Source organism: Rhipicephalus microplus, chromosome 1, assembly GCF_043290135.1.
Source record: "Rhipicephalus microplus isolate Deutch F79 chromosome 1, USDA_Rmic, whole genome shotgun sequence".
Classification (NCBI taxonomy): domain Eukaryota; kingdom Metazoa; phylum Arthropoda; class Arachnida; order Ixodida; family Ixodidae; genus Rhipicephalus; species Rhipicephalus microplus.
In genome coordinates this window covers 301,823,647-301,847,554 of record NC_134700.1, presented here as the reverse complement: position 1 = coordinate 301,847,554, position 23,908 = coordinate 301,823,647, and the positions used below count along the sequence as shown (strand labels likewise).

At 50.9% G+C, this 23,908-nt stretch overlaps 1 protein-coding gene across 2 annotated transcripts in view; it reads left to right on the top strand.

Moving 5' to 3' along the window:
• Mau2 (Mau2 sister chromatid cohesion factor) overlaps positions 1 to 23,908 on the top strand; it is a 162,110-nt gene that overhangs the window by 123,678 nt on the left and 14,524 nt on the right. For both annotated transcript variants that reach the window (XM_075865679.1, XM_037412234.2), the window contains one exon: positions 17,126 to 17,253. In XM_075865679.1, coding sequence (XP_075721794.1) covers positions 17,126 to 17,253 — 128 coding nt within the window. The remainder of the gene's footprint in view (positions 1 to 17,125; positions 17,254 to 23,908) is intronic.

The following is a 23,908-nucleotide window of genomic DNA, read 5'->3' as shown; positions in this document are numbered from 1 at the left end:
TACCGAGCGATCGGCATTCACCGCCCCAGGCGTTGTCACGACGCCCGGCTCTCTGAGCCCAAAGAGATTGAACAAGCTATTTACAGAAAATCGGACCACCCATGAGGCTTCCGTACTCACTCGCTTCGGGCCTGGCCTACAAACCACATGCTCTAGGCCTTGCTCACCCCAGGATGCAGATAGCATGGCTCTCGTCCCAATTCAACAACGGTTTTGAAAACTAACATCAATAAAAGAAAAAACTTGTGAGCAAAAAAATAATAAAAACTCAACCTGCCGACAAATTCAAACACGTGACAAATACCGATCTCCTCGCTCTCAACAAAGCACACCATCGACACTAGCAAAGAAGTCCCCATAGGCCTACTCTACCCCGGCTCTAACAATAGCTTGTGCCGAACCGCAAAAACTGTGGTCCGATACCCCAAAAGCCCCACATTGGGCGCCAGTGGGGGGTCTCGAATCGGCGAATGAGCGCCATGCCACGCTCTTGGAGTGAACGAACCAAGTAGACGCGGTCGGGGCAAACGAAGACAACATACACATTTATTTAACTAATTTAGACAACAATATCGTCCGCCAAATCAATACATCAATCGTTACAACAACCTAGGACAGCCGTACACAATGTTACCATACACTTCATGACAAACATAATAGCACACGACAAACACAATAATCCACCCAAGGCGGCGTCGCCAACGTTTGACTTACCATGTCCCCCCCCCCCGGCGCGCAGGCCCGCTGTGCCGCGCCCAGGACCCACGCTAGAGATTACCGTTCGCGGCAGCCGCCACGCGCAAAAGAGACTCGCTCAACTCTAGCCCGCCACCAAGGCCTGCGTTCCGCCAGGGGTCACCGCCGGCGCTACCACTCTACCAACAGTGGTACTCAACGCAAACACAACGCCATCTATCGTCCGGCGGTTGTCACCCCTCAAATACGCTTCTGTGCGAGACACGTACGCTACGCGGTGCAAACAACTTTACAGGGGGTGTCAGCACCCCCACAACGCTCGCATGCGGCCCCACTTTTTGATCAAAGTCCTCTTATATTTGGCCTGCACTGACAACATATAAGGCATAAAACACAGAGCATGTAATGAGTGAAGTACTAACAAAAGAGCAGGTAACTGGAGGAAACTTCTGACAAAGTCAGGTGCACATTGTGGGGTCTCGAATTTGCGAGCGCTACCACCACGCTCTTGGAGGGAACGAACACAGCGGACGCGGTCGGAACAAACCAAACCATATTTATTCAAATAATTTATAATGACGATATCATCGGTTGAATCGACGCATCAATCGTTATCAACACACTAAGACATCTGCACACAATATTAGCATTCACTCCATGACAAACACAATAACACGACGAAGACACAATAACATGACAAACACAATTGCACACCTAAGGCGGCATTGCCAACGCTTGACTTACCACGAGGGCCCCCAGCGCGCAGCCCGCGATGCCACGCACGGTGGACCCACGCTAGAGACAACCATTCGCAGCAACTGTCACGCACTGAAGAGACTCGCTCAACTCTCGCCCGCCACCAAGGCTTGCCTTCTGCCAGGGATCACTGCCGGTGCTACCACTGTAACAACCATGGCGATGATGATAGTGGTGATCAACGCGAACACAACGCCACCCGAAATGCGGCTTTTGGGCAAGATGTGCGCCGAGTGGCGCAAACAACTTAACAGGGGGTGTCAGCACCCCCACAACAAGAAAAAGTACAAAAAAAATATAGCACGATCACAGCACTGTGAAAGTGCCTCTGCTAAGTATTGTAGATGGGCGGGCAGTCGACGCTGTCGGACTGGATGCCGGTCGTTTTCTGGTGGAGGATCGGAGTGCATTGGCACAGGAGGTGAGTCATGGGGTGGTTGTGGAAGGACAGCAGAGTCATACGGCTCGGAGCAAGACAGCGACACGTGACAGACCAGGGTGGAGGTTTTGGTTCGTGTGGGAGCTGGGCCTCCTTGCTGCTATGTTCGAATCAGTTGGCCGTGACACGGCTGGAAATCTTCAGTTTCTTGTCTGGAGGTCCGGTGTGTTTGCTTGCTTTCTTGGAGCTATATTTGGGACAGTGTGTCTCCTTGTCTTTGTGGCGCTTGTGCTCTTGGCGCGCTTGTGCTCCAACATTGTGAGACACGTCTCAGGCATCGAGGTAGTCTCACGACCAGACTTGGAAATGGACTTGAAGGCTTGAGACGACTGTGTTGACCACCTTTTCTTCTTGCCGTATTTTTGTACTTCAGAGGTTACATAGGCAGGGGTCAGCTTCAACGAATGTAGGCAAAATGCAAAAGAGTAAGTTGAGGTAGGAACTTGCCGTGGCATGTACGCAGGCATGGGTTCCATGGAGGGTGCCACTGTGACAGGTTCTGCAGCTGAACGGGGCTCAGGGACAGGCGTTGACTTTAGCACTGTCAGTATCATGGGCTACAATGTCTTTCGAATGGTAACGGACACCTCCGTAGTCTGGGGCACTGGCGGAAGATCAGCTGACGGCACTGCCTGTGGAAATGCTTTGTTTCCTTGAGCTTTTTTGATGTCGCACTTAGAGGGATGAGCGGCTGCAGTGTCAGTTTTGTGGTTACCGTCAGATGGCGAATAGTCGGTGGCAAGGTCCATGCCGTGCGTTTCGCTCGGGGACGGTCCGAACAGATTTCTATAGCTGTGCTGCGAGGGCTGGCTCGTGCACGAAGGTTTGCAAAGAGGTTTCATTTCCGGAACAGGGGCTTTCTCGAGAGACAAGGAACATGGCACTGCAATATACTGAGTGAGGCAAGGCTGGCGAAGAAACACTGCATGGGAGGCGCGTGAATACAGTTTCTGGTGTGCTTGTATGACTGTACCAGTGGCTGGATGGTGGAGTTTGGCTGGTTTGGGAGGTTGAGTTGTGTATTGCTGGCACAAAACCAATCTTCACCGAGTATTACCAATGTAACATTGTCGCTGATTACCGCTGCTTCCACTAGGCCTGTAATGTGGCCTACTGAAATTTTCAGGCAGACTGTGCCTTTAGGAAGCACACTAGTACCTCCGACAACTGTAAATGTCTCCTCTCCTGTGTCCAGGGCGTGAGGGGAAGATTCTTGACTGGCCATGGACACTAGCGTTATTTGGGATCCTGTGTCCGGGAAGGCATCGTAAGAGCCCAAGAGTGAAGTGTTAGCTGTGAAGAAAGAGCACTTCATCTTGGAATCTTGGATGGCTTCTGATGGCTGACATGCAATGCGGGTGTTGCTGCGTGGTGTAATGTGGAAGCCGTGGCTGGCTGCGGTATGACAGCCTTTTTGTTTGCTGGGCACTTCGATACCTGATGGCTTTTTTTATGACAATTGAAGCGAACGGCTTCATTCAACGACTGTCCTGGATGAAAGGCAGGATACACCATAATGCTCCAACAAAGCAGAATACCGAGCTTCCTTTTCTGCAGGCGGTAGATCCGCTATGCGATGGCTACGTGGAGGACTGGCGGGACGAGGCTGATGCTCATGGCTGAGTCTTGAACTATGCAGAGATGGAGGTTTTGCAGGAGGAACTTGCCTGGCATGTGTACTCTCATTACTGTGACCATGAAGAGGCTGCTCTAGACAATCGTGTGGCTCCTTTGCCGATTGTCTGTGCTGCATCGTCCTATCGAGCTGAGTGCATATGTCGATGAAGCTGGACACTGACGATGGACGCTGCGCCACTATGCTCGTCGCGGTGCTTGAGCGCAAAATTCCGTGCAGGAGATAATCCACTTTTCGAAGCTCTGTGAGTAGTGCTGGGCATTTGCCCATTATGTGGAGCTTCGCATAAGCATAGTAAAGAAGGTACTGGTAGCTAAAATGAATTTCGGGCGTGACTTGTTGCTGCCACTAAAGCAACGTCAGCTTGTCCGCGAATGCATCGAAAAATGCTTTGCACCTTACATCTCATGTAGGGAACTGCGTGCCGAGAGTGAGAGGCCAATTCTTCGCTAGTCCTCTTAGTTTGCTCGCGACAGTTAGACGAGTCGTTTCTTGCAACCACAAAGCGAGCTGTTAAGTGCTCCGTATCTCCTCTATTCACAAGGCGCACTCTGTTTATGGCAATGTCGTAACAATGGCAGGCTACTTGATACGTCAGGCATGGTGGTAGGATGTACCTGAGGAATGCTGGTATTTTGATACTGTGGGGGCGACGATGGAGAAAAAGGCACTTCATATTGCGGCTGAGTGATTTGAGGGTTTGCTGGAAAACCAGGGGTTGTCACGAACGGCACTGTCATGGTTTCCCTTCGTGGCAAAAAAGGTTCTTGCGGAGCGGCAGCGAACGGCTGCAAGGAGTATGTTAACGGGGGCTGCAGACGACGGGCGAGGCAAGCGTGAACAGCCGCGAAGCCGCCGTCTCGACGGGCGGTGTAGAAGGTGCGGCAAGAAACTGGACGCCGGCCAGGGATACAGGCGCCGACGCGGGTTTGGTGGTTTCGCTGAACCTTGCTGCACGGGCCCTTTTGAGCAACTCGGTTAGGCGTTGAATAAGGGCCTCTCGAGACCCGGTTGTATTCCTTCCCCGGCGACAGAGTTCATCCTGGATGAACTAGGCACTGAAGCACGCGACGTTGGCAGCGTCAGCTGGGTTAAAGTTCAATGCAGGCATGATGCTTGCTTGGCAATGATGGAAAGGCAGGCATTGGTGGTGGTTAGGGTTAGGCTGGCATGGCAGGAACATAGCGAAGTCGAAAGGCGAGGCGAGTTTCAATGTCAACTGTGCCAAATGTGACCGGCATAGCGTGGTCGAACGGCGAGGCGAGGTTTAATATCGGCTGCGCCAAATGTGAGGGCTGTGCTGGGGCTAGGACAGGCTCAGGGCCAAGGTGGATGAATAAAGAGCATTTTTTAATGACTGGGCATTACGGAACTTGCGCGTGAGAGCGCTACATGGGGGCTGGCAAAGCTGCAGTAAACACGCGTCCACAGGGCTCGGGGTGGCGACTGCTCTCTCTGGCTTCGCTGCGGTTGGCTAGTCAATGAAGCCACGGAAGGGGAGCATTGCCGAACAGGTGCTGCCATCTGTCGGGCTTTTGGCCAAGTGAGACAGATGGCGCGACATTGAAGAGGCTGTACGCTCAGAGAAGTACACAAGTCCGCAAGGTGCAAAAGACACAACGGCATGAAGGATGACACAACGCCGAGTTCCCACCGTCGACATGTTAGCGATATCGATGTCTCTTGTGGCTTTGTAGCTGGCAGCAGCTGCTTTCATCGACTTTGATGCGAAAAGCTATAAAATGCTTAGCCTCCGAGATATGCGTTTTAAAACTGAAAACACACAAAAAAGTACGTCATGCAGTCGCACATCTCAAAAGCTGTGATTTTCAGGCTCGCATGCCATTGTACGCTAACAAGGTAGGGAATGTGAACATTGCAGCGAGATCACCGAGTCACTTCGTAGTCTCATTTTGGTGTCCTCAGCAATCAGTCTTTTTGAAAAACACTACGACCACGTGTTAAGACCTGCAGAATGCACATCAAACATACCGGGGCTCCCGCAAGCACCACGCAACGAACCAGATCAGCACGATAAAATAGCATTGCGTTTTCATAACCTAAGCGCGAAAAAACCGGTACTTGTTAGAACGCAGTCGAAAATCGATCAATATTTGCTAGGAAAAATGCACTTTCTGGGCCTTGGCACGGTGTTCGATATAGTGAATGTCCTGCTGTGCGGGGCTCAATGTACGGGGGCACTGGTTCCATACCTTTGCATGGAAAATTCAAGGGGATTTCTCAGCTGTTCAATATAGTCAATAATTCTATATATCCGAGTTTGATTTATCCGGGATCGACTGTAATTGGCGGGTCCTAGTCAGGGTTGAACCCGGGCCGCTTCATGGCAAGTAGGTGTTCTACCATACAGCCATGCGTCTGCTTGGAAATGGTGTGACAGTAACGTGCACACTTTACAAATTCACGCGTCCTGTACACGTCAGGCTTCACAATGCAACATGTAATATCACAGTAATATTGCATGGTACAAGCGTGCACTGTCATCGGGTGTCAAAACATGTCATTATTATAAGGTATTTGTGACTTGAAACTGGCCACTCATTACAAAAGGCACACTCGTTACTGCGGGTATTCTCTTAGGAGAGTACACGTAGTGGCTGCATAGCAAGTTGGAAATGATTTGATGCGTATAATTGCTCGTAGTTTAAAGCATGCAACCCATTACCCCAGTTGTGGACTTTAGGTGTGTGGTACACTAATTTGGGTATGTATGGTATCATTTGCAGGGGTAAGAGGGAGTGAATTCTGGCCAACATAGAGAAGAAATTGTAAATTCCAAGTCGTGTTCTGTGCTACAATGTCTGGTGTGCCTGTTCACAAAGGCCTCGACTATCGTTCGGAAGCATTTTCTGACCACATTTAAACAGTGCTGCATGACCCTTTTAAGTGTCTACCTCCCATAGGACAGAATTGGTCATTTTCACTGATAAAAGACTTACACTGTCGAGAATGTGTGACATGTAAAGGGAGAGCATGTAAGCGAAGAAGAGGTGAGTTTGTTCCTAGCTCGCTGAGTGGGAAGGATCGCCAGGAAGTACAGGCTGTGCCAGTGTCCCTGATTTGTCTGCTTATATTGCACTTGATGATCATGGTGCCACGCAACACATTGCAGCATAACAAATAATTGGCGTATCTGAGTTAGCAGGGGAGAAGTAAATTAATTCACATTCGCAGCTATATATTGTCGCGAGAGGAAAGGATAGACAGGAACTCAAAGTGGACGACTGTTTACTCAGCCACAGCAGCCATTCACTTCTTCGCTCCCGTCTTCTGCCACCAATGCAGCATGGCATTACCCTCTCCCCAAAGAAAAAAAAAAACAAGAAGCACCGCATGAATGCCGCGGCTCCGAAAAACAACGAAAGCTAGTCAAAAATGTCTGTGTTCATTGAAAAGTAAAAAGAACGAGATGAAAAATAAAAAAGCACGAAAAAAATGTACAATTGTCTTGAAGGCTATTGCCACATCACAAAAATCTTGACTTGCAGTCAACGCGAATAGTAAGGCTTCATCCTGGAGACGTGAACCACATCCGAGGAAATGGTCTACGAGAATGGTGTGACGTGTCTGCTGGGATAACTTCGTAGTTCACTTCGCCGAGGCGATGAAGAACACAGTAGGGTCCGAAGTACCGACAATTTTTCTGAGCGTCCACGTTGGCGAATAGGAGTTCAAACCCAGACTAGGTCACCGGGTTCATATATTACTGCTCTGTGGTGGGTGTTGTACTGCTGAGCATCTTGATTTTGCCACGAAAAAATGCGAAAGCGTGCCAGCTGCTGGGCGTCTTCGGCACGCTGAACAAATACATCTGCGTCCAGGGTAATCGTGTCCGGAAGAGTTGGTTGCAGCATGGCGTCAAGCATTGTGGTGACGTCGCGACCGTAAACCAGACGAAAAGGAGCAAAGCCGTGGTTTCCTGCAGAGCCGTATTGTAGGCAAATGTTATATATGGGAGGATTTCATCCCGATTCTTCTGATCCTTGGTGACATACGTCGAAAGCATATCTGCAATCGTTTTGTTAAGGCGTTCGGTTAACCCGTTAGTCTGTGGGTGGTACGCAGTTGCTGTTCGGTGCATCGTGCCGCTCAGCAACAGGATCTCTCGGAGCAACTGTGCCGTAAAAGCAGTAGCACGATCTGTGATGACGACAGCGGGAGCACCGTGACGGAGAACGATGTTCTTGATAAAAAAGTCAGCCATCTAGGAAGCAGTTGCTCGCTGGGTGGCTTGTATTTTGCAGTATCTGGTCAAGTAGTCGATGGCAACCACAATCCAGCGGTTGCCAGCTGTAGACTTCGGAAATGGGCCGAGTAAATCCATCCCAACCTTTTCAAAAGGTGCGTGAGGGGGTCGCAAAGGCTGAAGCAGACTGGCTGGTTTTGTCATTGGATTTTTGCGGCGCTGACAGGCTGTGCATGTCGTGATGTACTGCCGGACGGTTTTTGTAAGTTTCCGCCAGTAGTATTTGTCTTTGATCCGTGCCAGAGGACGCGTGAAGCCAAGATGCCCTGACGATGGCTCGTCGTGACAAGCACGCGAAATATCGCGGAGAGCAGCAGGAATGACGCGGAGGTAAACAGTTTTCGTTGGATGAAAGTTGCGCTTGTATAGGATGTTTTGGCGTAGACAGAAAGATGACAAATCACGTGCGAACTGACGTGGGGGTTGTGGGCGACGTCCCTCAAGGTATTCGATCAGTGGTTGTAATTCTAAGTCTTTGTGTAGCTGCTCAGCCACGTTTAATGATGCGAGAATAGCAAGGCAGCTTAGCAAGGCAGCTGAAGTCTTCAAGCTTGTCTTTTGCAGCGATCTCGACAGGGGCGCGGGAAAGACAGTCAGAGTCAGCGTGTTTCTGGCCTGACTTGTAAACCATCGTTATATCGAATTCCTGTAACCGAAGGCTCGATCTTGCGAGACGGCCCGAAGGATCTTTCAGATTCGCTAGCCAGCAGAGAGAGTGGTGGTCACTGACGATTCGGAAGGGGCGTCCGTACACGTAGGGCCTGAATTTCGTTATGGCCCATACAACTGCCAGACATTCTTTTTCAGTCGTCAAGTAGTTCTTCTCCGCAAATGAAAACGTGTGGCTAGCATAGGCGATGACGCGTTCCACGCCATCTTGATATTGCATGAGAATAGTTCCGAGGCCCAGGTTGCTCGCATCAGTGCGGACTTCTTTGTCTGCTTTGGTATCGAAGTGACCAAGGATCGGTGGCGTTTGTAGGCATTGTTGAAAGTCGTGGAAAGCGTCAGATTGTTTGGGACCCCAGACGAAGGCGACATTGTCCTTGACGAGTTCTTGTGGAGGGTTGGCGATTTTCGAAAAGTTCGGCACGAAGCGGCGGTAATAAGCACCAAAGGCCCAGAAATCGGCGTACATCATGCTTTGTTCTCAATACCGAGAACAAAGCAACTGCCTTAGCCTTCTCAGGATCGGGGTGAACACCACTGCTGCTGATAATGTGGCCAAAGAATTTGAGTTCCTCATATCCAAAATAACACTTTTCCGGTTTCAGAGATAGGCCGGCAGTGTGAATAGCCAGAAGAACCGCCTCAAGCTGTTCAGTGTGCTGTTCAAAAGTCGTACAAAAAACCACTACGTCGTCTAAATACACTAAACAAGAGTGCCACTTCAGGTCACATAGAACTGTGTCCATCATTCGTTGGAATGTAGCTGGAGCGGAGCACAGGCCAAAAGGGAGAACTTTAAATTCGTAGAGACCGTCAGGTGTAATAAATGCTGTTTTTTCTCGGTCCCGCTCATCTACTTCAATCTGCCAATATCCGCTACGGAGATCCATAGTAGAGAAGTAACGGGCGTGTCACAGGCGATCCAAGAAGTCATCAATACGAGGAAGAGGATATACGTCTTTTTTTGTTATCTTGTTCAGGTTGCGGTAGTCGACGCAGAATCGTATTGAATCATCTTTCTTTTTAACCATAACAACTGGTGACGCCCAAGGACTAGTCGATGGTTGAATTACGTCATCGTCGAGCATTTGTTTCACTTGATAACGGATAGCATCCTGCTCCTTCTGTGACACGCGGTAAGCATGTTGGTGTTCGAATTGGACGTTGGGCTCAGTGATAATTCTGTGCTTTGTTAGAGAGGTCTCTGCCGGACTTTCGAAGTAGTGGCAAAAAAGTCACTAAAGGATGAGAGGAGACTGAGGAGCCTTGTCCTCTTGGGTTCTTCTAATTGGCGCTTGATGTTGAGGCGACTAGTCACGTCAGTAACGCAGCTGTTCTCACTCGAGATCGTCGTAATCAAAGGGAAAGGCGTCCAAATCATCCAGTGCCGCCAAGTAAGCTATGGTTGTGCGTTTCCCAAAATGCCTGTGTTCGCCACTGAAGTTCGTAACTAAAACCGTAGTCTGGCCATTTCGGAGTCGAACGAGACTTCGAGCAATGGCGACTTCCCGATAAAACAATAACATCCCGTTACTTTCGGCGATGCCCATAATCGACTGCTCCCGTGGACACTCAACCAACACAAAGATACTACTGCGAGGTGGCAACGTGACGCAATCATCGACTACGCGTAAGGCCACGCCACGATGTTCGTTCTCAATGTCAGAATCTGGAGAAACAGTTAGCAAAACTGAGGAACAAATCACGCAGATTGATTATCGCTTTATACTCTTGCAGAAAATTCATGCCCAAAATGACCAGCCGAAAACAATTGGGCAGTACAAGGATTGACGCTACAAAAGCCGACGCACAAATCCCAAGCCTGGTGTTGCAGCTTCCTGTAGGAGATACGAGGTGTCCTCCAGCGGTAATTAGTTGAGGGCCGTCCCACGTTGTCAGCACCTTGTGTAGACGGGTGGCCAATGAAGCACTCATTACCGAGCAATCAGCTCCCGTGTCGACAAGCGCAGTCACCGGATAACAGTCGCAGGAAACGGTAATGGCAGTAGACGTTGTGGGAATTGAGGCTGGCCCGCTGCCTTTGCGCGGGCTTTGCCGCCTCTTTTCTCATGTCCCGACATGCCTACCCTCCTTTGCCGTCAGCCGCGCTGGGAAGGGCGGAGTGACGTTTAACTCCCTCACCCGGTAGCGGATGTCGACTGTGGCGCCGCGCGCGGGGACCCCCGAGAGGTTTTCGCGCGCTGCGTCGGGAGCGGGGAGTACAGTCCGGGACTTCAAACGGTGAGCCACGCATTCTTTCCGTCCGTCGAGTCCCGTCGCTCGGGGCTCGTCGGACTTCGCTGACGGCACCTCGCGCCCGATGCGAACGCTCACCTTTTGTTGCCCCGCTGCATACTCACGGCCGAAGGGCAGTACGGTGTCCTAGTGCGTGGCCTAGCTACGCCGACCCGTCTCCCTTCGAAGCCAACGCGAGCGCCTTTGCCCTCGCTCGAGCAACCGGGCCCTTTGTCCCGGTGTCTCCGTGGATCAGCTTTACCGCGGAGACGTGCTCGTGGCACCCCTGTGTAGTACTTTGTGCCCGTGGCGTGGATAAGCCTACTTGCTTTCCCGCCGCGCCTATTTGCAACGGGCTGTACTGCGTTTGGTGTTGCCACAATAAAGTGTTGCGACTTGAGCAGTATCGTGTTTCCCGCCACGGCGACGGTTAACGCGTGCCCTGCGGCTCGCTAAGACCGAACCCACGCTGGTGGCCGTACTCCTTCGGGATACGTGTACACCACACTGGCGCCCAACGCGGTATCAAAAGCTCTAGCTTTTGATTGCTCTTAGCGAGTCAGTTCGCCTGCGCGATTCGGGCTCGTCGCAACATGGCTGCTTCGCGGGACTTTTGTCCGCTGTCCCTTTTAGCGGATGCCGCGTTGCACACGGAGGCCATTGCCTCTATGGACGGGAACCCTTCTGCACCCGTCCGTGTCGGCACCCCCTATTGCGGTGACGACACGGGGCGCCTAGCCGCTCCCTTAGGAGATGGCGCGTCGCTTCGGAATGGGCCTCTTGCCCTACCCGAACGTTACGCACAAGCGCCTCCGACGCCCGTCCGTGTCGGCACCCCCTATTGCGGTGACGACACGAGGCGCCTAGCCGCTCCCTTTGGAGATGGCGCGTCGCTTCGGAATGGGCCTCTTGCCCTACCCGAACGTTATGTCTGCTTCGTGGCATGCCGCGTTGCACCAAGAGGCCACCGCCTCTATCGACGGGCGCCCTTCGGCGCTCGCCTGTGTCGTCACCCCTTTTTGTGGTGAATACACTCCTACGTGGTAGCTGACGCGCTATCTCGTGCCCCTTGCTGTCTGCCGAGAACCTGGATTTCGGTGCGACGGCCGCTCGCGGTGCCTTAGCACATGCAAGCGTCGGGGGCGAAACAGCAGCTTCGCCGCCATTCGGCGAGAAGGGTGAGTCCCCATGCGGACAAACCTTGGCTGCTAACCAGGTAAGCGGCGCACCGCGAAGCGGCCGAGCGGGGGAGCTTTCCGAAGGCCACGAGGCCGAGAGCGAACCCGTAACGCCGACTCACGCGGCGGTTGCTGCGGCCCTGAGTGGGCGCGATACCAGACTCCCCCATTTGGGAGAATGGGAATTGCTTTCGGCAGCGAAGAGCTACTGAAGGCTCAGCAGAGTGATCCGTTTCGAGTCTCGGAGGGACGGAGCGCCGTATACGCTGCTTGCTTTGCAGCGGGCGCCGTTAAACCGTCTTGAGAGGCGCGCCGTTACGCTGCTTGTTCTGCGGCGGGCGCTATTAGGGGACTGAAACAGCGTGTGTCGCTGAGTCCCCGGCGGATTCATTTTGCTGAACCATGACGGGCTCCTGCTGAACTATATAGCCACTGACGACGAGTCCAGCGACCCGCTTAAGGTGGTTATGCCCAAAAGTCCGAGAGCCGCACTGTTGCGATCCTCTCACGACGAACCCATGGCCGGTCACCTGAGTGGCTCGAAAGTTTTTGCAAACTGAGCGATGTTGTGACCTGGCCCGGCACGAAGCGTGGCTTTTATCGCTATTCCGTGCCTGCCACGTCTGACAAACGGTTGAGCCAAGGGTTGGAAAGCCGCCCGGTCTTATGAACCAATTGTCAGTTAGCGTCCGTGGCGCGTACTAGCTGAAAGATCCCCTTTGGGAAAACTCAGCCGTGCCATATCGCAGACCTGAAACCCTTTGTATCACGGTCTGACGAGCTCGCGCAAGAGCCCTGCGGCACTTCGCGCCAGCAACGAGGCACACCCGGAGCGGCGGACCGCATTCGGACCCCGCGCCGGTATAATCTGAGGAAGCGGTCACCTTTGTGATTTCGCGCCGGACGGCGGACTTCTCCGCAACCGAAGGCCCTCAGTTTACTGTCTATCCTCAGTATAGGTTAGCTTCTTTACGGCCTTTTCTCGTAAAGAAGTTGACCCCGCCGTGTCTGCTGCCAGTGTTTCTTTTTTTTCAAGTGTTCATGTGTATTTTAGGTTTCTTTTTCTAATATTGAGTGTTATCTGTGTTTTGTGTTTTTTTTTTGCCAGATCTTGAGTGTCATTTTGCTCTGTTTTTACTTTTTTTTCTCGCGGTCGTTTCGTCTACCGCGAAGGGAGCTGTGTGTGACCTTGAGTGTCGGTGCTTGCCGGGGGAGAGAGACGAAGGACGCTTTGCGCCTACGCTCGCGCAGCCGTCGGCGGTGTGTGTGCGTGCGTGTGTAAGTGCGTGACGCTTCAGTGCAAGCCCGCGAAGAGTGCGTCATGGCTGCCCTCCATCGACGCGGACACTGGAGGTGCTGGGGGGTCATTGACCCACTGACGTCAGACCATCTGGCTGTGCTCTGCTCTCGGCCGTCGCCGAAGAAGCCGTGCTGCCTTTCCCACCATGGCTCCTGCGCGAGGCCAGCTGAAAGCAGCTATATGCTGCCGGCCAACGCCAGGGCGCCTCGCAGCCAATTTCGGTTAGGCCTCCCTGACCACCGGAGAGGCCCGGCTTCCCGCAACGTCCAGCTCCCTCATCGAGCCAGAAATGCGGGGCCTCCGAACAACCGAAGCGGCTTTCGTCGGACTCGCGGCTTATCAAGAGCAGCAACAAGCCATCAGTGAGCCCCCTCCCGTATCTCTGACCTCGCACTCGGGCATCGCACCCAGCGGACACTGTCACGCCTTTCCGCCCCTCCGCGCAGTGGACGCTATTCCCGCATCAGCACCACAAACACTAGTGCCACGTTTCTGTGCTCCCTTCTGCAGTATTTGTATAGTGTCGTGTGTTTATTTTGTTATTTATGTTTTGTTCCTCATTTGTAATCTTTTTTTTAGCAGCAGGGCTGGACTGAGGTTAGCTGTCGCTCATAGCAGTGTCATTTTAACTGCATGGGTGACGTCCGGCTGCCTTTTGCAGACCGGTAAAGGGCAAATTTAGGAGAGGGGGATGTGGGAATTGAGGCTGGCCCGCTGCCTTTGCGCGGGCTTTGCCGCCTCTTTTCTCATGTCCCGACATGCCTACCCTCCTTTGCCGTCAGCCGCGCTGGGAAGGGCGGAGTGACGTTTAACTCCCTCACCCGGTAGCGGATGTCGACTGTGGCGCCGCGCGCGGGGACCCCCGAGAGGTTTTCGCGCGCTGCGTCGGGAGCGGGGAGTACAGTCCGGGACTTCAAACGGTGAGCCACGCATTCTTTCCGTCCGTCGAGTCCCGTCGCTCGGGGCTCGTCGGACTTCGCTGACGGCGCCTCGCGCCCGATGCGAACGCTCACCTTTTGTTGCCCCGCTGCGTACTCACGGCCGAAGGGCAGTACGGTGTCCTAGTGCGTGGCCTAGCTACGCCGACCCGTCTCCCTTCGAAGCCAACGCGAGCGCCTTTGCCCTCGCTCGAGCAACCGGGCCCTTTGTCCCGGTGTCTCCGTGGATCAGCTTTACCGCGGAGACGTGCTCGTGGCACCCCTGTGTAGTACTTTGTGCCCGTGGCGTGGATAAGCCTACTTGCTTTCCCGCCGCGCCTATTTGCAACGGGCTGTACTGCGTTTGGTGTTGCCACAATAAAGTGTTGCGACTTGAGCAGTATCGTGTTTCCCGCCACGGCGACGGTTAACGCGTGCCCTGCGGCTCGCTAAGACCGAACCCACGCTGGTGGCCGTACTCCTTCGGGATACGTGTACACCACAACGTTCTGTTGGCGGTTTTAGAAACAGGCTTTAACGGCACGTCGTGGGGCAGCGGCGGAGGGTATTTGTCGGCCTAACCTCCGGAGGTCGCAGTTTTCAGTTTCCCCGGCAGTGGCTTGCGCCACTGACACCAGGGGACCCAAAGGCCGGTCGGGCGCGGTGCTTTGATGCGGACGGACGGGGGGACAGTAATTGTGACTGTTGTTGCAGCGTGATGACTAGCTTTTAAGTAATCCGCAATTTCTTGTGGGCGCTCACCATAGCATTGACAGCGGGCATCTGGGTGGACTCCGCGTAGGCCTATTCGTCGGTAGTAACAGTCGCGGTACATGTGTCCAGCTTCGCCATAATATAGTAGCACAAGGGTCGATTGTCAGGTGCACGCCAGACGGTGTACTTTCGCGGGCCAGGGCGAGAATCGGCCTCAAAAGGCAGGTGATGGGCTGGCCTTGAAAACGTCTGGGGGTCCCAGCAGGTGGATGAGCAAAATGTGCCGTCGACGGCGTAGAGACGCGTAGGGCGTCCGCTTAGGAAAGCGTGGGGGGAGGTTCGACTTGGGAAGGTGGTGAGAAGTGAACGAACTGCCTGATTTCGTTACGAATGGCGTTCGTAAAAGCAGCGCTTCTGGGAGGGGACGCTGCAGGAAATTTCCGAAGTTCTTCGCGTACAACTTGCCGTATGAGTTTTGTGAGGACCTCCCTGTTATCACCTTCTGGTACAAGCGAGCACGCAGCGGACATGGCCCTCTGACGCTCATACTGCGACAACCGCTGCTGAAGCATGCGCTCCATAATTGTGGCCTTACGTATGAACTCCGACACAGTCGTAGGAGGTTTGCGCACAAGGCCCGCAAAAAGTTGCTCCTTTACGCCTCGCATTAGCAGGCGCACTTTCTTGTCTTCTGGCACTTGGTGGTCAGCCGTTCAAAACAATTGCGACATGTCTTCGACAAACATGGCGACGCTCTCGTTCGGCATTTGAAACCCCGAAGAAAGTGCCTGCTCCGCTCTCTCTTTCCGTTCGGGGTTACTGAACGCCTCGCGAAGCTGCCGATGGAATTCCTGCCAGCTTGTGAATGAAGTTTCGTGGTTCTAGTACCACACTCTTGCCGCGTCTAAGAGGGAGATATACACGTTTTTCAACTTACGGCAATTGTCTCAGTCGTTGATGGCAGCGCCCCGGTCGAAATGGTCAAGCCAGTCTTCGACATCCTCTCCGACATCACCATGGAATGGGTTGGGTATGCGAGGCGTGTTGATGACACAGGGTACGCTAGCGAATGGGTCATGCTCGGTTTGGGTTGCGGATGTGGCAAACATTTGTCCTCACGGAACTTGCCAAGGGGTCGTACTGTGGTGGTAGTCCTTGAAGGCGGCGGCTGCTTCAATGGATATCAGCAGACCCTGGTGTACTGGCGGTGGTTGCTTCTGGTTCAGGACCAGCAGGCATAAGATGTTGCAGTCCAGTACCCAGCACCTCCACCAGTCTGTCGTGAGAGGAAACGATAGACGGGAACTCGAAGTGTACGACTGTTTACTAAGCCGCAGCAGCCATTCACTTCTTCGCTTTCGTCTTATGCCACCAACACAGCGTGGCAATATGTAGCCAGCACCAGGTCTAATGTCAATGTTCTGTTGCTTTCGAAACTGGGCTTTTTTTTTTTAGTAGAAAAGATATCAGTCTTTGTCAGAACAAATGTTTGTTTATGAATACATGTAACAGTGAACTTCAAGCAAAAAGGTCACTGTCTGAAAATTTTTAGATCATGTAAAAAAAGGCAATAACAATGTAAATTTGTAACTTTATTCTTCCCAGTTCACACTGTCTTGCACCAGCAGCGTGTACAGGTTATCCACCTGTAAGGTGAGCACCTCACTAGTATTCAATACCCTATAGGAGCTGGTGTTCAATAAATAATGGGAGCCTCGCCGCGGTGGTCTAGTGGCTAAGGTACTCGGCTGCTGACTTGCAGGGCGCGGGTTCGAATCCCAGCTGCGGCAGCTGCATTTCCGATGGAGGCGGAAATGTTATAGGCCCGTGTGCTCAGATTTGGGTGCACGTTAAAGAACCCCAGGTGGTCTAAATTTCCGGAGCCCTCCACTACGGCGTCTCTCATAATCATATAGTGGTTTTGGGACGTTAAACGCCACATATCAATCAATCAATAAATAATGGGAAAATGTGTAAACTGACACCATCATTTCAAGTTATATGACAGATATCTTTATCCTGGAGTAGAATGCCATGCCATTTATGGGCCGTTTTTGCAGTTTTCGTTATATTACGTTCAAGCAAAGTCTGTATGCCTTGATAAACTTCAGCTAGCAACAAAGTTGAAATACGAGGAAGATATCGGAATAGGTAGGTTTATGTTACTGCCATGCAGCATTAATCAATTCCCCCGTATATATTGAAATGTCCCAGGCCTTCGATTGGCCACTGCCCTTTTTCCATCAGTGACAGCAGTTGTTCAGAAGAGATTTGCCACCGCTGTTACATTGTCTCAGAATATTTCTCTTCCTGCACAGACCTGTACCGACTGTGTGGCCAGCCACTGCAGGAGCAAGAAGCCATCCAGACGCATGCCAATTTCTCACAGCTCTTGCTCAAGGACCACTTTCAGGCGTCTCAACTGCCAGAACATAACTTGATTCAAGTGAGCATGCATGCCAACTTCCTTGAGTGTGTAGACTCTTGGACTATTTTTTGTTCCACCATGTCACCTTCTTTGAAGACATTATCTCTCATCCACATTATGTCATGCAGTACATTTCTCACCACATTCAACCCCATATTTGTCTTCATGTTACCCCCACTGATTAATGGTAGCTCATGTCGCCGAATGTTGGCTAGTGCTATTGTACATGTAGCAGCAACATTGTCTTCATGCAATGACAGTCAAGTTATGGTTGCAAAAAGTTTACCTTGCTGACGGACCAAAGGGACAGTTGTTGAGTTGAGCAGCAGTGTTACTAAGAAATTATGAAAAAAGCGAAAGTACAATTGGTGGAACTCTTATTTTATTGGTTTAATTTATTTTTTATTTATTTAGACATACTGTAGACCAACAATTTTTTCCAAGCAGGAAGGGCAAAAGAAGCATCAAGTCAATTGTACAGCAAGAATAAGAAAGGATGAATTCAATTTCACCAGAAACACGCTATATGTCTGTAAAACAGCAAAAAGATTATAACACATTTGAACACTAAGCACATTTATGCAGGAAAATTCTCAGCCGTGAAAATCTCTTCAGGTAGTGAATTCCATACGTTGACTGTTTTGGGAAATAACTGTGTTTGTAAGCATCAGTTTGAGCAAATATGAGTGCCAAAGTTTGGTCATATTTACTACGGATTATCTTGGCAGTGGCTCGTTGGACATAACAAGGCACACTTAATGCAGATTTTCTTGGCATTTGTATAAAAACGTTAAATGACTTGCCTTTCTTCTTGTTTCTAGCAAAGGAATGTCGTGTACCGTATTTACTCGATTCTACCGCGCCCTTGATTGTAACGCACACCCGATTTCCACCGCGAAAAAAAAAAAAAAAAAACGCAACACATCAATTGCAACGCGCACCCATTTTTCTCGCTGGCCCGCACGATCACACTACTAGAAAAAACGACTCCTTTCGGGAGCGTCTTTTATTTAAATATGAGGTACGGGCGAAGCTTGTGCCCATCTGACGAGTAACGGAGCATTGCCGTCACTGTAGTTTTACCGTGGACCGATGTCAGCAAGCGAACTCGCTTCGCCCCCTTCTTCTCGTCGGTTGTGGTGCCAGGCATGTCGAAGTAAAGAGGCGTCTGATCGGCATTCCCGATTTACCCAAGCAGGTAGCCGTTGTTGCGCCGCAAGTTTAGGACGAACCTCTGAAAACTGTGAAGCTTTTCATCGTACTTCTCCGCAAAACTTTTCGCATATGCATGTTCCCCTTCGGAGACAAAAGCCTTTCCTCTTCATAAAGTTAGTTAGCCAGCACCTGCTCGCTTTAAACTGGCTCCGCATTAGACCGTTTTCTAAGACTAATTGCATAGCCCGCACTTGGAGCAGTTCTGTCGTCACAGGCCGCTGTGCCACTCGCTGCTCAAGCATATACTCGCCGAGCAGCTCTTTAATTTGCGGAAACCGACCCTGCTGTGGTCCACTGAAGCCTTTGTGTGAAGCTTTGCTGTTGACAATCTTCTGCTTTTGTTTCCGCCAGTCCCGCACGCACGTTTCGGGAACTCCGAATGACCGCGATGTGGCCCGATTTCCGTCCGTTTCTGCACACGTGATGACTTTTCTTTTAAAAGCGGCATCGTGGTGCACTCAAGTTTTTGGAGTCGGCCCTTCCACACCGTCGATGCTAATGCACTACTAAATGACGAACTCCTCAGCACACGTACGAAGTGCCGCACATGGGAAACACACAGGCAGAAATGGCCGACGCACGTAGGGGGCGGCCATTTCGGATTTGCCGATGGCAATAGATTGACCGTAAATTTTTTGTTCGTACTCGATTCTAACGCGCATGCGATTTATGAACTCGCTTAACCGGAAAAAAGGTGCGCGTTAGATTCGAGTAATTACGGTAATTGCATTAACGTTACTGGTGAGTCGACTCTGCAATACTTTTTCAAAATAAATCTAATTGCCTTAACGTTGTACTTTTTAAGAAGTATAATACCTTGTAAAAGGGTTCTATTTGACTGCAGCATATTCTACTTTAAATAGAATGAAAGTTTTATAAGCCAAAATATTTGTGCTAGAGGGAGCTCTCTTTAATTCCTTTTTTAAAATTATAATTTACAAACTGCTTTTGTGCAAATATCGTGTGGTGCCTTAGTAAGGTTGCTGCCATGAGTATTGCTTAAATATTTATAGTTATCTGGTAGTTGTAACACTGGGCTACTGTGAAGGATGTAGGGAAAAGTGGTGGGACGTTTTTTTCTTGTAATACATAACAGAATAGTTTTATCAGAATTAAGCACCAAGTTGTCTGAAATACATCCTGATCGGCTGTAGAGCACTTTTTTTTAACAAAGTACAATCATCGGCCAATAATTGAACAAGTCATTCACATATATTATAAACACCAGTGGACCCAGGACAACACTTAAGTTGACATGGAGCACTGCTGGCTCAGAGTTTTTTTATCGCAACAGACTGTCCATTATGACAGATGTAAGCAGTTATCCACTGGACAATAAACCTTGGTAGCTTTGTTTTCTGCAGTTTATAAAACAACTTTCCATGAGGCATATTGACAGCTTGCAGTCAGTCAGTCAAAGAACTTTATTTAATCCTGAGAAGACGAGAATGCCCCCGTCAGAGGGTTATTGTCTGGGGGCCCCATTCCAAGATGGCTCTCAACGACTTCGCAAGCTCTCTGGACAGTCCTTAGCTGCTGGCTCTTTTCGGAGATGGTGATGAGCTGGAGCCAGTCTTCCTTAGTGAAGGGAGACCCTGAACCCTCGCGCCCTTTAACACTGCCACAGCACGTGTTAAAGGGTGCACCTCGGATGTCCACAGCGCGGGCAGCGTAGGTCAATTCCGTCTATGAATTTGGACCAAACAATCGTAGATGGATATGTGTTTGTAACATTCGCAGGGTGATTGCTTGTGGTCTGTTTAGGTGTGGGTGTGGAAGCGGAAACTTCTGACACCCCAGCTGATAGTGCTTACAGACCTCATTAAACGTTGGAAGAGGGTCCCTTTGCCACTGACCTCCCTCGGCCTCCGAGTGCCCACTTCCGGCGGGGTAAGTGAGACCTCGCGCCTGGAAGTGTGCAAGTTCATTGGCGTTTGGGATGGTTTCGTGAGACTCGCTGCCCGTGTGACCAGGGAACCAAATTAGATGCTTTTTGTCTGTCCAAGATGCAGCTGAGAGAATGCAAGTGGCTTCCTTGCTCACCGAGCCTTTCATGAATACTCTAGTGGCGGCTCGCGCGTCCGTGTAAATAGTAGAACGGTTCGCAGTGGCCATGGCGACCGTCAGTTCGCCTTTGTCGGCATCCGAATTTTTAAGCGTGATGTCACTAGCTGCTGCAATAAAGTGATTGGAAGCTGCGTATTGCGCTGCATCAACGAAGGCGACTTTGTCCTCAATCGTAGCTGTTGTTCTAAGAAGGGCCCTGGCCCTTGCTTTGCGTCTACCATAATTGTATTGGGGGTGCATGTTTCTAGGTATCTGAGATACAGAATGCATTTCGTTTACTTTGATGGTAGCGCGCACTCTGTCTGGCGATGGGAGACCGTATACCACTATGCACTAGCAACTGTCTGCCAGCTTCCGTGGAAGCCAGTCTTGCAACTTGGGTGACCTTTTGTGCCTCTACTATTTCTCCAAAGGTGTTGTGGACACCCAGCGCCAATAAATTCTGTACTGGCGCTCTGTTGGAGACCTAGTACCGTTTTTATGGTCTTGCGAATTATTTATTCTAATCTGGCTTCATACCTTCTGCTCCACTTGTGGGCCAGGGCAGTATAATTGGTGTGGCTCATTAGGAAAGCGTGATAGTCTCCGAAGGTTCTCCTTGGATAACACCCCTCGTTTGTTAGCCACTCTTGTGATTTTGTCATGAAATCGGCCTTGACTGCAATGTGTTCTAACGTGTAGGCTTTACTGCCATCCTTCTCCAGGAACATACAGAGGATTCAAACCTTCTTCACGATCGCCCCGCTGCGTTGGTCTAGTGGCTAAGGTACTCGGTTGCTGACCCACAGATCGCGTGATCGAATCCCGGCTTCGGCAATTGCATTTTCGATGGAGGTGAAAACGCTGTAGGCCCGTGTGCTCAGATTTTGGTGCACGTTAAAAAACCCCAGGTGGTCGAAATTTCCGAAGCCCTCCATAATCATATGGTGGTTTTGGGATGTTGAATCCCACGTATCAATCAACTTTCTTTATGATCGGAATAATGGAGCCGTTTGTTGCGGTGATCGAGATATCGGGAAAACTTCCTTTGTTTGCACCGATTGTTGGCCGGTAAAGAAGCAGTTCTGGTTTGTTAGCCGACTGCCAGAGTCCTGCCTTGCGAATAAAATCTTTAACAACTCTGATCACTGTTTGTAATTGCTCTTCAATTTGTCCATCACTACCTCCCTTGCACTAGACAGTGATGTCGTCAGCGTAGAAGGCATGACCGAGACCTTCAATCTCAGCCACTCTGAGGCGAAGTGCTCTCAGCGATGTTAAATAAAAATGGAAATAGCACGGCTCCTAGTTGGGTGCCTCTGCGTCCAAGATTAAACGTCTTCGAGCCGAGAGATCCTAAGCGAATGGTAGCTTTTCTATTCTTAAGAAATGAGCTGATGTAGTTGTAAAAGTGTTCTCCTAGACCATCTTCTTTAATGGAATAAAGTTTATGAAAGTGTTTGACCTTGTCAGAGGCCTTTTCCAGGTCAAGTGCCAGAACAGCTCTGGTGTCTCTAGAGACCCTGTCAATGACCTTGTGTTTTAAAAGCAACTTACGTCCTGCGTGGGCATAGATGGCCTGAATTCATTTAAATTAAATGAAAAGAGATTCCTTTCCTCGGCAAATTCAGTCGCCGCTTTAAGGATGACGTGCTCGGCGACCTTTCGTTCACATGGAGTGAGAGAAATCGGCTGGAGCGAGCCAAGCTCCAGGGATTTTCCTCGCCTTCAGGATGAGGATGACGGTCGCTTCGCACCACTTCATCGGAAGCTCGCCAGTTTCCTATACCTGGTTAATTTTATTCTTTAGAAGCTCGATATTGTTACTTGATTTCGGCTGACTAGCTGAAACAGGGCGTAGTGGGACATACCCAAGAAAGGTGCCTCATACTGATAGTGAAGAAGTGGATGTTGTCGGTGAGCTGCATTGTGGCTGCGGTCTGACTACTGTTATTTTCCACGTAACATTTTGGTGGAAGTGCTGGGTGCTTTTTTGACAACGGAGCTACGCTGTGGATGTCTCCTTAAGTCTGCTATCATGGCTCCAGGTGAGGATACGGCTTCGCCACCTGCCTCGGTAACGACAGCAACTCGGTACATCGCCCTAACACAACCCCGTGATCCTGGTACCTTTACTGGAGAGGACAACGCGAATGTGGACAAGTGGCTTAGTATGTACGAGCGCGTCAGCAAGCAATATGGCTGGGACCCAACCGTTATGCTTGCGAATGTAATTTTCTATCTTGACAAGACCCCTTGCATCTGGTTTGAGACCCATGAGCACGAAATCACAAACTAGGAAATGTTTAAACAACAGCTCCGCGACCTCTTTGGCAACCCGTTTGGTCAACAGCTTGATGCCCGAAAGCAATTGGCCGTACGTACACAGACATCCACTGAGCCCTACTCGACTTATATTCAAGACGTCTTAGCGTTGTGTCAAAGGGCCGATCCCAACATGACTAAGGCCGACAAGATTTCACACGTTTTAAAAGGAATCGCCGACGATGCGTTCAACCTCCTTGTATTTACTAACGTAACGACCATCGACGCCGTGATCAAAGAGTGCCGCCGTCTCGAGCAGGCAAAGAGTCGACGCACTTTGCAGCAGTTCCAGCGCCTACCCAACACCGCGGCAACGTCGTCTTGCGAAGCCACTCCTTGTCATCCGTCTACAACCGAGGACGTGACGCGCATCGTCCGACGTGAACTCGAGGCCGCTTACCTGGCTGCCAACAAACCGCCATTGCCCGACGCCTCCACGCCAGCTGTCTCCTTGGTCCAGGCTGTTGTCCGTCAGGAATTCGCTAACCTGGGTATCCTGTCCACTGCACCCACCCTGGATAATACTGATCCCTCGATAGCTTCTGTGGACATGAGACGTCGCCGTGCAAACTCTACTCGAACCAGAAACCTGTCTGAATGGCGAACAGCTGATAAGCCAATCTGCTTCCGCTGTGGTCGCGCAGGACACGATGGCTCGTTACTGCCGCAGCCAGTGGCCATCTATGTCTTCTGGCTCGTACCCCGCTTACAATAACTCATTCCGTCCACCAAACCACTGTTATCCGACCCGCACTGAGTCTACAGCATTTACTGCCCCTGAGGACTACGGCCACCCTGTCCCGTCGTCGCCGCCGCCTCAAAGCCGCCCTTCTCGTTCAAATATGTGTCGCCGCTCTCCCTTGCCATCGTTTAACCTCCGCATGTACCCGGAAAACTAGGCTGCGCAGCTTCTGGAGGTGAGGTTGCCCTGTCGACCTTACCCAGAAATCCTCTGTTGCCCTTACGTTTGAACCGGAGCACCCTTGAAGTATATGTTGATAGCACACCTGTTGAAGCTTTCATTGATACGGGCGCTCGCGTCTCTATTATGAGTTCGCGTTTTCATCATTGCATGAAGAAGGTCCTC